Below are 15,423 nucleotides of genomic sequence, written 5' to 3'. Positions count from 1 at the left end.
CCACACTGTGGAAGTCAAAGATGAGAAGACCTCAAGTGGTGACTGGCAAGGCGCTACTCATGCTCCCGGTATCCCAACTCCTGAAATTTACGAGTCCCCAATGCTGCGGATTGGATTTTAAGAAAACTGGTGGCTGTGTTTTTGAATGAGTGTGATTATATGCCTGTGCCTGTTCAATGGATTGCTTGGGCTTCTTCTCCCCGTTCATTCGGTTTGCTTCTGCTACTACTATCATGTTTGCACCTCTAACTTAATTTAATTCCTTGAGAATATCCTTTGATTTTAGGATAATATTTTATCAACGCTTATCAAATTCGCCAAAAAATTCTTGTACTACTACTTATGACTTTTCATTATTTTTACACCTATTTTTGCTTATTGCCATTTGTAACAAAGCTCTTCAGTTTGAGATCACTGTAATACTACTTATAAATTTAAGTTCATTTATTATCAAGAAAAAAATAGTACTGAATATTTGTTCCTGATTTTTTACTCTCAACTTGGACCATGTATTTTTTTTGGTAAGAAAAGCAAGCTAAACCTGAGTTGACAATAAACTAACGACAATATGAATTGCCTAATCTATCATAATTCATAAATGAGCAAAATATTAAGACCTGATGGTGGTTGATTCAAAGCATGTACCCCAAGCAAAGCTGTAGGCATGGTGTGATAAGAAGTCCCGCTGCAAAATTCCCCTCGCGATGCACATGGCGCACCACTGCCGAGTCAAACTGTGAGATTAATTTACAAATACTATAGCCTTGCAATTAACGGACATCTCAAATTTTCCCAACATCATAGCAAATGCTACAAAGTTATCGCCCTCCACCTCCAACACAAGCTTCAACCCATGGAAAATACACCAAATTTCAGCCAAAAGAAAAGAACATACCCCAATATTCACAACAAATCCATGTATGCATTGCCCTATATCATCCCGAATCACGCCACCACCAAACGATTGTCCCGATTCACTCTCCAATGATGCATCAATATTTAGTTTCAATATACTCGGCAGAGTGGGCTTCCAAGAGACTTGATATCAGTCCTCTAGGAACTCTTTCATCTACTATGGTAGCAAGTCGCACATCTAGTTGGTAAAAACACCCGTTTTACGGAGTATGTTTTAAAAACAGTAGATATTCGTTACAATTTTGTCAGCAAAAATAAAAAAACTGTGCCCAACAAATGCAAACACAATGGCAATGCAAAAAGATGATTAACAACGAGCTGCATTCATCGTTGCGAAGATAGATAAAAACACCATCTATGTAATGGCACCAAAAATCTCATCTTGACTCAAGAAATCTACCAACACTGATCTAAATCAGCACACAAAATATATTAAAACACAACATAATTACACAATATGTAACAGACACTTCCCCCTCTCTGGGTTTTGATTTGGTCGTAGATCTCCTCCTACTTGTCTTGAGCAACAATGAGTTCGACGACGTTGTCAGCACCCCCTGAATCTTGCAGCATCAACATATCGTCTTCCGTAGTAAAATCATACCTCTGCCCAATAGCTCTCAGGAGCTGGTACACCTCGAACATGGTGGGCCGCTCCTTGTGCCCTGGCAGCACGCAACTACAAGCCACCTTCAGAAACTGGAAGAGCTCGCTGTCGTGGCCTTTCCCCACCAAGGACGTGTCAATTGCATCGTTGAGCTTGGAGGCCGCAGAGAGCTCAGATATCCACTCCACTAGGCTTCCCTTGAAGGTTTCCGGGGCTTTAGATACATGTGTAGGCCTCTCACCTGTCACCAGCTCGAGAAGCACAACGCCAAAACTATATACGTCCCCTTTTGGCGTGGCCACCAGCGTCCGTGCATACTCAGGAGCAACGTAACCCAAGTCACCAAACTCACCGTTCACGAAAGTGCTCAAATGGGTGTCGACTGGATTCATGAGCCTAGCAAGTCCGAAATCGGATATCTTTGGTTCGTAATCCGCATCCAACAAGATGCATTTCGAACTGATATTTCTATGGATAACACGCGGATTGCAACTGTGGTGGAGCCAAGCGAATCCTTTGGCAGCTCTGATCCCGACTTTCAGCCGCAGGGGCCAATCCATAACTTCACCCTCAATGCTCGAGTTTATTTTATCATGTAGGGTTCCATTAGGCATGTATGTATAGACCAAGAGGCGCTCCTTCTTAGCAACACAAAAACCTAGAAGTGGGACCAAGTTGCGGTGTTTTATACTGCCTAAAGTATCCATCTCGGACATGAATTCTTTCTCAGAGTGTTGAGTGTCCTGCAATCTCTTGACCATAAAGGATGTCCCGTCTTCGAGTGTTGCCTTGTACGTTGTCCCAGTTCGCCTCGACCCAATTATATTCTCATTACTGAAGTTGTTCGTGGCCTTCATTAGATCGCCTAGGTTCATTTTTATCACTGTATTCTCAAACATCGAAAGCTGAAAAGGACAAGACAGGAATTGAAACATTAAGTCAAGAACAACTGCAAAGTGATTTACATTAGTGGAATAAAATTTATGAAAAGGAAATCCGAGTTTATCTTACCTTGAAGCGTTTTGCGCCCTTGATGCTCCTCGCCCATTTGTTGCCCAGAGGGTCATCTTCCTTCTTCTTTCTATAAGCTCTGCGCAAAAAGAACATAGCAACCAAGAAGGCCAAAGCTGCAATGGTCAACCCACCAATGGCTGCCGCAATAATGATAGGAGTATGGCTAGCCTTCGACTTGCCATCACAACGACGTAAAGGGCCGCCACATAGTCCAGCATTATTTGCGTAGTTTTCTGCTGGAATGGTGGCATTTGCAAATGAGGGAACTAGTCCACTCAGTCGATTATTTGCCACGCTAAATGTCTTGAGCCGGCTGAGTTGGCCGAGCTCAAGAGGGATCTGACCAGTGAACTGGTTGTTATCGAGTCTCAGGATATTCAGGAACGTGCAATTCGCAAGATTCGCAGGAATCTCTCCCGACAGCTGGTTGGATGAAAGATCAAGACTGGTGATAAAACCAATTAGCTTTGAGATATCATTTGGAATATTTCCACTGATGCTGTTTCTAGAAAGATCTAGGCCCGTTAGGGACTTGCAACTGGCAATACCTTGAGGAAAACCACCCTTGAGTCCCATGTCCGGCAATCTGATATTCAATATCTTGTTATCATCAGCGTGCCAACACTCGATCCCAGTGAACTTGCAGATAGACGTTTGACTGTTGTTGCTGAAATCCCATGTCCCTAAGTTTCCCAACGGGTCTTCCAAAGAACTTTTTATCGCTCTGAGGCAGTTGACATCGTTTTGAGCAAACGAGCCAAACGGGAGCAGCCAAACGAGAATAGTGATGAAAGCCGAGAGGACTCCAGAGCCTGATAAGATTCTCATCGATACAACAAACGAGCAACCGATGACATACACGGGTTCAAGATTTTTGGGAGACCAACTGCTTCATCTTATGATTGGAGACAAAAATAACAGCATCATCAGAACATAACTACTCAATGAGAAGTTACAACAAACCACTAATATGTTTTATACATATATATCAGTTTAAGTACTTATGGCTTGGGATTATGACTCTAACTAAAAGCAACCTAATAGGAGTAGTAGTATACACGAAAATATTGGTAGCTCAAAAAGGAACAGGAATTATATTTACTCAAACCGAAATCAAGATTCAACAATTAAAACAGTACAAAAATTCAACAAGAACCGAAAATCAAAACAGTAAACACAAAGAAGCTTCAACTCTTCAACCACAATTCATAATCCCATAAAGCCATAACAAACAAACGCTAAATTTTAAAGGAAATTACCCAGAATTCCAGACTTAATTGGGCTTCATAGAATAAGAAAAATCAAGTCTTGTAAGGGAACAACCTAAATAAACTCAAGACTGATTAAATACTGAAACAAAAACTACAAAGAGAAGAGATTGGGGGAAAAGAAAAATAATTTACCAGAAGTTTTAAGGATTGGATCTTCGTCGACGACTGAAATTGGAGAGAAAATTAAAAAAATGGTTGAAATAAGAGTTGAATCAATCACTGTTAAGAGGCGGGTCAAATACGGTATGCTAACAGTTAACACTCAAATTAGCCTTCCTTGAATTTTCTTAGCTGGTTTCCCACTCCGACTGTAGCAAACACTGAAATATGCGACGACCAAAAAGGGCAAGACTTTTGCTTTGCATTTTGCCATTTTCTTCGAATTAAATAAATTGAAATCACATTTTGCCACAGAATACCTAGCGTCAATGGAATTATGAGTAATAATATCTTCAATCATTTATACTTATTAAATTCAAATCAAATTGTAAATATCAATTAAATAAGTAATTTTACTCTAACTATTTATTCTAAATTCAACTAATTTTAATGTAAATATCACATTAAATTGTAATTTTACTCCAATAATTTACTCTAGACTCAAACTTAAAAGAATAATTTTTATATTATTACTCACAAATTTAAAAATACTTTTATTTTAGTGCAAACCTAAAGATAGATACTCCTTCCATCCTATAGAAATAGAAATAGGGTAGTGAAATAATGCAAACTCATATATTGTACAAACTCCAAACTATAATCTGAATCATTAAAAAATATCAATAGATGACAAAATAGTAGCAACAGAAAATGTCAACACAATATCAACACAACATCAACAGTTAATATTGTGTTGACATTTTCTGTTGCTACTATTTTGTCATCCGTTGACATTTTTCAATTGTCCAAATCATAGTTTGGAGTTTGTACAATATTTAGGGTTTGCATTTGATCACATTCCAATAGAAATATGTCATATTTTCTTTTTTTGTTTGTCCGATAGAAATAATCTATATCCATTTATGACAATTTTTTTCTCATTCTCTTTTAATTTATCATTTGTGGGTCAATCATTTAATATATAATTTCAACTACTTTTCCCATTCTCTCTTACTCTTTACCAGCTGTACATTAAAACTCGTGTCAACACCAAATGGATTATTTATATGGCACGGGGGGAGTATATTTTACTCAAAACTAAAAATGAGATTGATTTTACAGTAATTACCTATTCTATTTTAGTTTTTAGTGTACTATCGGAAATGGTGTAGGGTTTAGTTAAACCAAACTCGTAATTTATTAATTAAATTGTGATATTTAATCATTAATTTAAACTTCAGATTTGAAGATTAATTTTATAAATAGTCAGTAAACTAACTATAATATTGTAGTAAATTGGTTACTAAATTTTAATTGTCTGAAAGATACAACAACTCTGAATAGAGAAAAGCAAGAAAATTGCTGCCTAGGTTCACATTAAGACATTGTTTGTTAGCTATGTTTTGTTTCGACTAGACATGATATAAATAATGATGGTTATTGTAGTTTTGAATAGTTAATTTATTTTGATCGGGTGTTTAGTATGTAAGGATAATTGTATGTTATCCTATTTAGATGTTTGATACAACAAGTTACAAATAAATATAAAAATTAAGATTGTCAAAATTATCCTCATTAATTTAACTTAATGACTAAACTATCCTCACGGTGCCTTAATTTTGAGTGGTTTGACGATTTGTTGACAATGATAAATACTCAAGCATACCATTTCTTATTATATAAAATGCTAAAAATGAGGAGTACATTACAAATATGATCATAACTTAAATTTGTTAATTTTATTTTTTATTATACAAAGTATAATTTTATATATATAAAAAATATCCAAGTATACCATTTTTAATTATATAACAATGCTAAAAATGAGACATTAAATAAATATGATCATAACTAAATTTGTTACTTTTATTTTTATTTTTATTATCATATATTTTATGTATATTAAAAATAACCAAGGATACCACCGTAACTTAGCATTTCTCATCTTACATTAACTATATACTTCCTTCATCCCCTATTAATTGGCACCATTTGATTTGGCACGAGTTTTAAGAAATGTAGTTGAAAGTGGATTGGAAAAGTTAGTGGAACGTGAGTTTTACTTTTATATATTCATTATATAATAAAATGTGAGTGGAATGAGTTAGTGGAATGTGATGTCAATTACCAAAAGTAGTAAAAAGTAAGGGTGTTAATTAATAGAGGACGGATGAAAAATGAAATTGGTGTCAATTAATAGGGACGGAGGGAGTAGTTTAGGTCTTGTTTCATTATACTATTTCACATCATTAATTATAGTTTGGTTCTTGTTTCATTATATTTTTTCACATCATTAATTACATCAATTATTATTTGTTATATTAAAATATAATTAATGTACGTGTATAAAATAAGTATAGTGTATACATATATATGGTTGTATATAAAACTGATGAGTAAAATTGTACATCCCTCCTCAGTCCCATTAGAAATGAAACATTTAGTTTTCGACACGAGATTTTATGTAGTGTTATTTAGTAGTTAATGAAGAGAGAAAAGTAAGAGAGTAGAAAAAGTAGAGATGATATTGTTTCCATTTTAGAAAACGTTTCATTTTAATGGGAGAACCCAAAAAGGAAAATATTTCATTTTGAATGGGACAGAGGGAGTATTTTTCTAAAACTAACTAGGCAGACTTGATTTGTAACCTAGGGAAATGTTGTAGCTACGTTGTTGTTTGAAACATAGGCTTTTGAGTGGACTTTGTCTAGGCCGGATACAAAACACGGATTATGCAAATCTGTAACATAGCTCCTAAATACACAACTAGACCCGAATGTATCCCATTATCTAGCCGTAACATAGCTACCAAACAGTGCCTAAGTTTTTATTTTGAATAGAGAATAAATATAATGTGATGAATAATACTACTCCCTCCGTCCCAAAAATTTATCACTTTTCATTTATACTACCTTTTTTTGGTAGTGGACCCACATTCCATTAACTCATTATCACTCACATTTTATTATAAAACTATTATATAAAAGTAGCTATACCATTAACTTTTTAAACCCAATTTCTATTACATTTCTTAAAACTCTTGTCATGTCATTAACCCAATTTCTATTACATTTCATAAAACTCATGTCGTGTTAAATGATGACAAATTTTTTGGGGACAAAGGGAGTAGTTTATTAAGTTAACATAAATACAAAAGTTATGTGGCATTTTCAATTTTCATTTGAAATAAAAATTTTAATAAACGAATTAATACCAAAGCATAAAAAATACTTCCTCCGTCCTAAAAAATCGACAAATTTGTATATGACACGGGTTAATGTGCAATTGGTAAAGTAAAGGAGAGATTGAAAAAAGTAAGAAAGAGAGAGAAAAAAAATAGTGGAAGTAGTGTTAGTGGATTGTGAAATTCACATTATTAGTGTGTGTAATTGGTTGAAAACTTTCAATATTTAACATTTGTCTAATTTTGGGGGACGGCACAAAATAGTAAAACTAGTCTATTTTTTGGGAATGGAGGAAGTATAAAGTTAGTACTATCATTTTTTATACAAATATCATACTATTTACGTCATTAACCTGAACTAGAGATGCTCAAGGTTTACGGTTTGAGCGGTTAACCACGGAACCATAACTAGCGGTTACGGTTCCAAACCGGAACCATGAGATTTAAATGAAACCGAAATCGTCACTTTTGGAACCATGGGCCGGTTCATGTTCCAAAATTCCGGAACTGAAACCATGTCAGAACAGCAAAAGCTGCTAGAAAACCGTGAAACCGAACCGAAAACCGCAAAAACTGCCGGTGTCTAGCGTTTGGAACCAACCGAACAGCGAAAAACCGCTGATTTGGAATCAAAACTGAAACTATAACCGCGAAATGCGCTCAAGGTTCGGTTCCGGTTCGAGATTTTCCAGAACCGAAACTGGCAGCTCCGAAACCTTAGGCATGTCTAACCCGTACTGACTCTGTTACCTACTGTGAATGATGTTCACAACCATTCTACTAAGTAGAAGAATTAGACTTGTTTGTTTCTCACACTTTTAAATGCAGTAAATAAACTTACAGAAAACATTATGACAAAATACTATTTCTCATTAATTGGAAAATAAACAAAAAGTTTTTACAATATACAAGCACCCAAAAGATATTTTGTACTCCCTCCGTCCCATTCAAGATGACCACCTTTTCTTTTTTGTTTGTCCTAATCAAGATGATCACTTTCCAATTTTGGAAATAACCTCCTCTCTCCTCTCTTATCATTAAAATATTCAACTACCTTTTTACTTTCTATTTTATTCCACCTAACAACACTTCCTAAAATTTCGTGCCACTAAAAAATATGGCCATCTTGAATGGGATGGAGGAAGTAGTATACACAACTCTATGAATTGGTCAAGAGATGTTATACATGGCCTTTGTAACTATGATCATGTAGCAAATGTTGATACAAGAAAAAGACTACATTTTCGATATGTTTAGTTTAACTGTCAATTGTAAATCAGGTTTGTAAAATGTGGTTGCATTATCTACAACAGAAGCAGAGAATATAACACTTACTGAGGCAGTTAAGTAAAGTATTTGACTTAAGGGGTTACTAGATGACTTTGGTATTCATCAAGAATCAATAGAGATTTGTCTAACAAAGCATCATGAGACGAGACATTTCATAAGAGAAGTAAGCACATTGATATACCAACGCATTTCATTAGGGACAAAAGGGAAAGGTGAAGATAGATAAGGTCTCTAACTAAGCATAATGCTACATATATGCTCACCAAACCTCTACCAGTTTCAAAATTGCATCACTATATGGAGTGTACTGGATCTAGACCTATTTAATCACAAAGCCAAAGTAGCTACCAATAAAATATTTTTATCTCATACTCAGTTATAAGTTGATAAGCGGGAGCTGTGAATTAGAAACAACATATATATACCAATCAAATTAGCACAGCTGAGAGAGATCATCAATTGAGAGAGAATTGAGTTGAGCTTCTGAAAATAGATAACGTATTCAATTCATTGATCTTTTTCCTATCGTGTTGAGATTTGATAATTGTTAATATTCATATGGATTTTGAAAATTCTCTAAAATCTCAAACCAGACCAATTTTTTTTAGTTTTATTCCGAACAAGCTGAATCTAGTAATCTTCTAGCGAGTGGCGAGATTTAAATCCGTGACCAAAGCTCCACACCGCCAAGTGTGCTATAAAGCATTAGTAAATAGTAGTCATACTTTTAGTTAATTGATATGTTTATTCGGAGTTTCGTTTATATTTGCTTCTGCTTAATGTTTTCTCAGCAATCCATGTCAAGAAGTAAAGTGATATATGTAAAAAACCAAATGAAGAGTTAAAAAAAGCAACGTATAACTTTGCAATGTAAAACTATATTACACCCTCGGATATCCATTTCGATATTTCTCCTCAGCAGCAGCAGCAGCAGCAGCAGCATTCTTCTCTATGTATAAACTTAACACTACACAATGTACAGGTTTCTTAGTACACGACGGCGACAGCTTTATTCGCAATCAGCTTATAACCTCATCATCATCAACTACTCCATAAAACATGAAAGAAAGATGAGAAAGAGAGGTATAGCGCAAACTAGCCTCAGTTAGCTTTACAATTTCTTTCTTTCCTACAACGCGTCTATGCTGCTGGATTTGGGGTCTGAGCCGCAATTCTCCTCTCTACCATTCAACAAATAAAAACCATTGATTAGTAAGTGTGGTTGCCCAAATAGGAATCAGGAAGTTGAGATTCAACATACCCCCAGCCGCAACAAGTTTCTCCACACGGGCTACTATGTGCTTCCCATATGTGTATTTCTTCAATGCATTCAAGTGAACTTTTATTCTTGACATGAGCAGTTCACGTTGCTGATCGCTACAAGTTTCTAAAACCTTCTGTACAACGTAATTTGCAAATTGGTCTTTCATCATCGCCTGATTTTGAGGTAGAGTCAGAAAATACATGTTTAGAAAAGTATTAGTTCACCTTTATGCATAGAAAGACGAACGATACAAATCTAGGCATATCAAAATTTTGTTGATAGGCATAGGATCAAAGCTTGATCTTTTCAATTCTGAATAATACTATCAGAAATTACGATAGAAGACGAAAGTGAGCCACAAACCTGAAGAGGCTCATTCTCATCAGTTGTTCCGAGCATCTCATTCACCAACAGTTGGCGTTCACTAGGATTGCTAAATGTTAAGCATTTCTCGACAACGTTTGATGCAAACTTCTGCTGGCTCATCTGGACAATCTTCCCAGCTAATTCCTGAATAATGGCTGATCGCTCGTGTGGCTTTCCCTGCTCCAGAACATGCTATATAGCAGCAGCATAAAAATCAGTCAGTGAAAAGAAGCTAAATGACAGACATTCAAGTACGAGTTTTGCAAGTAAACAAATGAAACCCATTATACATAACAATTTCATAGGAAACTACAAACCTGAACTACGTAATTCCCATACTGATCTTGTGCCAGCATACTTACGGATCCCAAAATTTCTTCCATAACTTTGCTCTGGGTAATTTCATCCTTACAGTGCTCTAGAACTCTCTGCATAATTCGAAGTATATCATGTTCTGCCTTAACATTTTGAACGCAATTCCAACTAGAAGTGTGAACCAAGACATAAAAACAGTTCTTAGTAACCTGTATCACACGGCAACCATAAGGATGTGTCGAGAGGGTCACAACTTGATCATAGAATGTCAAGACAATAAACTGAATGTGCTCCTCAGGGACACATTCGATGCACTTCTGGATAACATGATTCCCATTCTGATCACGGACACAACGCATGACACTCCCATCCAGCTCCTCCACCATTTTGATCTTTTGATCCACATCGACAACTTCTATTGCCTACATAATCCGAACGCAAGGAAGATTGATGTAAAGAGTCATTTCATCATATGAATGCGAAATCCAAAGATGATGCTACCTTTTGGATCACTCTACAACCATACATCTGGAGGCTTAAGCTAAGTACATGGCCGAAAAGCTTGTCAGCAAGCTCTCTTCGTTGAGACGCCATACCATGTTCGAAGAACTGGGAATGCATAAAATTCAGTATAGAGGTGGATTAACAAAGCCAAGATACAATGAAGTGATCAGAAGCATACATATCAACTACAACTAGTCACAGAACTCTGTACCTTTTGGATTACATAATTACCAAATACGTCAGTCATTAATGCAAGAGCTTGCGGAAAAATTTCCTGAAAAACCATGTTCTTCTCATCTGTTGTTGCAGTTTCAAGCTTTTGTTGGATAAACCGGCTTCCATATTGATCAGCACTGACATAAGATGTAGAGACCAAAAGTCAGAAATCAAGAGCCTCACAAATGAATAATAATTTCAACTTAAAAAAAAGGCAAACCTGAATTCAACAACATGACCAGCAATCTCTGAAAGCTCAAAGCACTTAGCTTTATTGCTCTTGAACTCTTCCAGCAGTGAAGAAGCAAAAGTACTATCCATGTTATCCAAGTGCCAGGGTCCAATTACGCGCCCTGAAACATTTCTCAACCCACCAGGGTATCTCACATTGAAATCTCCATGCCTCAGAGGGCTACCGGGCCCTCCTGAACTTGGGATTACCGGACTAGCCAAGGGACTTCCAGGATATGACAATCCGATCCCAAAAGCAGGATTCCCGTAGTAACCATGAGGGCTAGATACACCTGTTTTACCACCCATGGGAGCACCATATTGAGATTTCTGAGGAGATAACAGATTCCCTAGATAGGTTTTCTGGAGCAGGTCCATGTATGAGTTACCCATATAGTTCCTATCGACAGAAGGATCATTAAGAGCAGCTAATTGTGCAGCATATTCAGCAGTTCTCAAATACTGCAGATACAAAGGGTCGATATAAGGTGCCTGCAGTGTGCTACCCGGAACCTGATTTCCTAATCTTCCAAGGCTTTGCTCGGCAGCAGTAGCACCAATATTTGATCCCCCCAACATCCTAGAGTCCATCCCAGGTAAAGCCATAGCTGACACTGCAGCAGCATTTTCAAACAACGGTGGCAAATTGGACCCACCAAGTTGACCTGATATTGGACTCATAGGGTACCCACTTAATCCATAATTTGAAAATGACGAGTTTGGACCATCCAGATGCTGATACTGAGAAATTCCACCTCCCCCGCCATTAGCTGCAGCATTAGGAAAAACTTGCAGGTATGAGTTATTAGAAGGAACAACATTTCTGTGGAGCTCAGCTTGAAAATAATGATTACCATTTAGATTTGACTCACCACCATTTCCCATACCAGAATCAGAAGGCATTATTTTACCTGCCTGGGGAACAGAAGTCATATTGTACGGCCCAGCTTCATGTTTCTTTGTATAAGATTGTTTCCTTGCGTCATTCTGGCCACCCTGAACACTAAAAAGATAACTATTGTGGTATTCAGCATCCGGCTCATTCCGGGAGGATAAATGATTCTCCTCCTCCATGATGCCATTTGAAAGGTTCAATCCAGATAAAGAAGATACAATATCAGCAGGTTCATTAGAATGGGAAGCTACACCATTGAAAGAGTTAGGACTATTTATGTTTCTTTTCTCTGAATTTCCTCCCCTGCCTCCTCCAATGGGAGTTGGGCAAGGACTTGGTGCTCTTGCAATGCGTTGAGGATCAGGAGTTGAGCTTCTCGACAAGGATGCACCCAAGACAGCAGCATAAGAAAATGATGCAGCTGTTCCTGTGTGCTGAGGAGCAGATGTAGTCTGGATATTTGAAGTAGAGTGTACTAGATCAGATGAAGAAAATTCCCGACGCAGATTAGCCAACTCAGCCTCAGCTGAATCCATATCACTAGAGTTCTCATCAAAAGCGTTTCTGCTAGCTGGGCGAGAAGGGTGTCCAGGAACAGGAGAAGCACGGTTCATATCATCCTGTAGAGATATTAAGATCTTAAGACCAGATAAAATCGTAAAAAGGGATGGAGAATGCAGGACTAGAATGCATTTTGATAGAAATGGGTCCAAAGTACCAACTTGGCCTTCACTCATCAATAGATGCAACACATAAATGACTCCAAGTAAAGTTAAAAAGTACAAAACATTTACATCTGATTATCAGAAACTGATGATAACTCAGAAAGTAAAATATGAAATGCTCTTCCTGCCAAACAGGAAGCTTCTTAGAGAAGTATAATAAAGAAAGAAGACTAGCTCATGATAATGCTGCATATATTCATTCAAGAGGAGAAACAGAAATCTAAACATGACCACAACTACAGAAGAAATGATAGATAATCAAGCTCATCAGGATTTAAAAAAAAGAGCATGTGATATTCATATGCTTACCCACATTGCCAGTTAAGCAATGGGTTCACAAGTACTCAGACTCAAACGATGATACATATATAATTCAAATTGCAAACACCCTGGGGGTGTGTCAGATATCCTAATGGAGATAAACTAATGACATTTAGGAGGAGCATACATATAATATGCAAGCATCCCATATTCTAGAGTTCATTGTAGAATTAAATCATGTTGTGCTTGCAATAGTTTAAACAGAAAGGGCATCACTTTAGCAATGGTGCTCCACTGATAAAGCATAAACAAAGCCAATCGCAATGATAGGGACATAAGGAACAAATAAAGAGCTATTATATCTGAAGAACTGCTGAATGATCTTCAAAAACTCAGTCTGTATTAGAAAAAAAACTGTGCACACCAAATTCTCCAGAAAAATCCTAAGTTGCATGTTAGGAAGCATCAAGTTCAAGGAAGTGTGAAATACACCCATGAGATAAAATGATAAAGGAACATATTCAATGGAACTCTCAGCAACTGAGCAGAACTACCACACTCCAATTATACAAAATCTGCAGGCTTTGCCAGGAACTTAAGATACCAATATCATTAGCAGAAACAGAACATACAAATAAAGGTAGAGTGAAAATTGCTAACCTGAAAAATCTCGGCGAGGCTCTTCTGCTTGCTACCTAGTCCTAATCCAGGCAAACCAATTAGTCCATCACCACCCCACTCCACAGAACCCTGCAGCTTGTCCTCATTCTCACTCTCTTGCTTCTTCGGATTGAAACCAGGAGGCATTGAAAATACGGATCTCCCGCCATTGCCACTATCACTCCTGTTCACCTTCCTCTTATCCCCAATAGCAGAACTCCCTCCTTGCAGCCTCTGAGCAAAGCGCCAATCCTCTCTCGACAACATAGGAGGCGGGAGGCGCGGGTTCAAATTGACATTCGAGTAATAGTAAGATAGATACGCGGGATCAGACCTAAGCTCCTCCTCAGACATGAACCCATTACCACTCTTATTTCTTGCAAACTCAGCAATTGCTGAAGATAAACCAGCTCCACTTCCAGAGCTGCCGCCGCTGCTGGCTCCATGATTGAACAACCCACCAACTGCACTTAGTGAGCCCTCGACCGTCGGTGGAGCTGAACCACTTCTATACAAGTTAAGCTCTTTTTCAAGATCATCAGCCTCTTGGCTCCTCTGTTCACGGAGCAACAGCCCTATTTCCTGCTCAAACTCATCCGGATATGAATTCTCACCATTTCCAACCATCGGCCTCCTACACAATTCGGATAACATGTTTATTCAACCGGAAATTCACTGTTCATTACAAGAAGAAACAAAGCTTAAGTCAATTCAATTGCAAAACAGCAGATACCAACCCTGGAAATCCTAGAGAGCTGCCAAGAACGGAACTTTACTAATTCAGACAAAGCCCACAAGAGCAAATTAGAAAAAAAAAATCAAATCTTGGAGCTCATAAAAAAACAACCTTTTGATCATCCAGGCCTCAGGATAGCTCAGTTCTTGAAGATGAATGAAGTCTACAGCCTGATCAAATAGAAAGGAAAGGAACTCATCTCACAATAAATGAAGTGCTGGGAAAAGGGTCATGTTGATTGAAATTAATTTGTAGAAAAAATTTAATCTTTTTTAGTTTCTGATAGCAAACACAAGGAGGATATAGAAGGTCAGTTAGGAGAGTGAATGAGAATGAAAGGCATAATATATATAGAAAAGAGAAAGGATGAATATGGCGGCGAAATGTTCTTACAAAGAACCCATTTTAGGGTTTTGTTTTGGAAATGTGTACAGAGTGAGAAGAGAAAGGGGTGTTGTGACTAAATACATAGTCACCAAATATATCTAAAAGTGGCTATTATTATTCTTGTTTCTAAAAATACATTGGCGATATTATTCACAAGGGTTTTGCTAAATTTTGTTAATAACAAATTTCCTCAATACTAGGTGGTCTAATTGACCTAGTGATGATAACGGATTTATATCAACAGAAAGAAGTTCTACTATGTAAATTGTTCACAAATGTGACGTTCGTTTGCCATGACTAATATCATGAGACTATCCATCTAGGATTAAGTAAGTTGTGGGATTATTTTAGTTGGAGGGGAAGGATATGACTAATTATCATGAGACTATCCATTTAGAATTAAGTTGAAGGGTTCAATCTTATGAACCAAACATGATACATATTTAATGATGAGATTTAATCTTGCCAATCGAACACCAATAT

The 15,423-nt window shown here is 37.1% G+C and overlaps 2 protein-coding genes across 7 annotated transcripts; both read right to left on the bottom strand.

Annotated features, from left to right (window-relative positions):
- Positions 1-1,219: 1,219 nt before the first annotated feature.
- On the bottom strand, positions 1,220-4,161 carry LOC121745856 (probably inactive leucine-rich repeat receptor-like protein kinase At5g48380). Its single transcript, XM_042139804.1, has 3 exons — positions 3,940-4,161; positions 2,534-3,431; positions 1,220-2,427 (listed from the first exon to the last, which is right to left on the bottom strand). Exons 2-3 carry the CDS (start codon positions 3,362-3,364, stop codon positions 1,426-1,428), a joined length of 1,833 nt encoding a protein of 610 aa, XP_041995738.1. The 5' UTR covers positions 3,365-3,431; positions 3,940-4,161; the 3' UTR covers positions 1,220-1,425.
- Positions 4,162-9,214: 5,053 nt separating this feature from the next.
- LOC121745826 (pumilio homolog 2-like) lies at positions 9,215-15,000 on the bottom strand. 6 transcript variants are annotated; one of them, XM_042139791.1, is made up of 11 exons: positions 14,555-15,000; positions 13,818-14,451; positions 12,131-12,791; positions 11,266-12,046; positions 11,041-11,182; positions 10,827-10,934; positions 10,535-10,747; positions 10,328-10,438; positions 10,008-10,202; positions 9,642-9,816; positions 9,215-9,561 (listed from the first exon to the last, which is right to left on the bottom strand). In XM_042139791.1, the coding sequence occupies exons 2-11, from the start codon at positions 14,442-14,444 to the stop codon at positions 9,521-9,523; spliced, it is 3,054 nt and encodes a 1,017-aa protein (XP_041995725.1). In that variant the 5' UTR covers positions 14,445-14,451; positions 14,555-15,000; the 3' UTR covers positions 9,215-9,520. The 6 variants fall into 6 exon arrangements, with proteins under 6 accessions (XP_041995725.1, XP_041995714.1, XP_041995721.1 ...); XM_042139780.1 differs by having other exon boundaries at positions 13,818-14,492; positions 14,665-15,000; XM_042139787.1 differs by having other exon boundaries at positions 12,149-12,791; positions 13,818-14,492; positions 14,665-15,000.
- Positions 15,001-15,423: the final 423 nt, after the last annotated feature.

Source organism: Salvia splendens, chromosome 1 (genome assembly GCF_004379255.2).
Source record: "Salvia splendens isolate huo1 chromosome 1, SspV2, whole genome shotgun sequence".
NCBI classification, from domain to species: Eukaryota; Viridiplantae; Streptophyta; class Magnoliopsida; order Lamiales; family Lamiaceae; genus Salvia; species Salvia splendens.
Note: the sequence above shows the minus strand (reverse complement) of the source record. Positions and strands in the feature narration are given on the sequence as shown.

Excerpts from the sequence above, each read along its gene's own strand:
- LOC121745826 (XM_042139774.1), bottom strand. The coding sequence starts at position 14,471 with ATGTTATCCGAATTGTGTAGGAGGCCGATGGTTGGAAATGGTGAGAAT. Across the intron at positions 10,935-11,040 it reads GTAATTATGTAATCCAAAAG|TTCTTCGAACATGGTATGGC; the intron begins GTACAGAGTTCT and ends ATGCATTCCCAG. Across the intron at positions 9,562-9,641 it reads GAAACTTGTTGCGGCTGGGG|AGAGGAGAATTGCGGCTCAG; the intron begins GTATGTTGAATC and ends GTTGAATGGTAG.
- LOC121745856 (XM_042139804.1), bottom strand. The coding sequence starts at position 3,364 with ATGAGAATCTTATCAGGCTCTGGAGTCCTCTCGGCTTTCATCACTATT. Across the intron at positions 2,428-2,533 it reads AGGGCGCAAAACGCTTCAAG|CTTTCGATGTTTGAGAATAC; the intron begins GTAAGATAAACT and ends TGTCCTTTTCAG.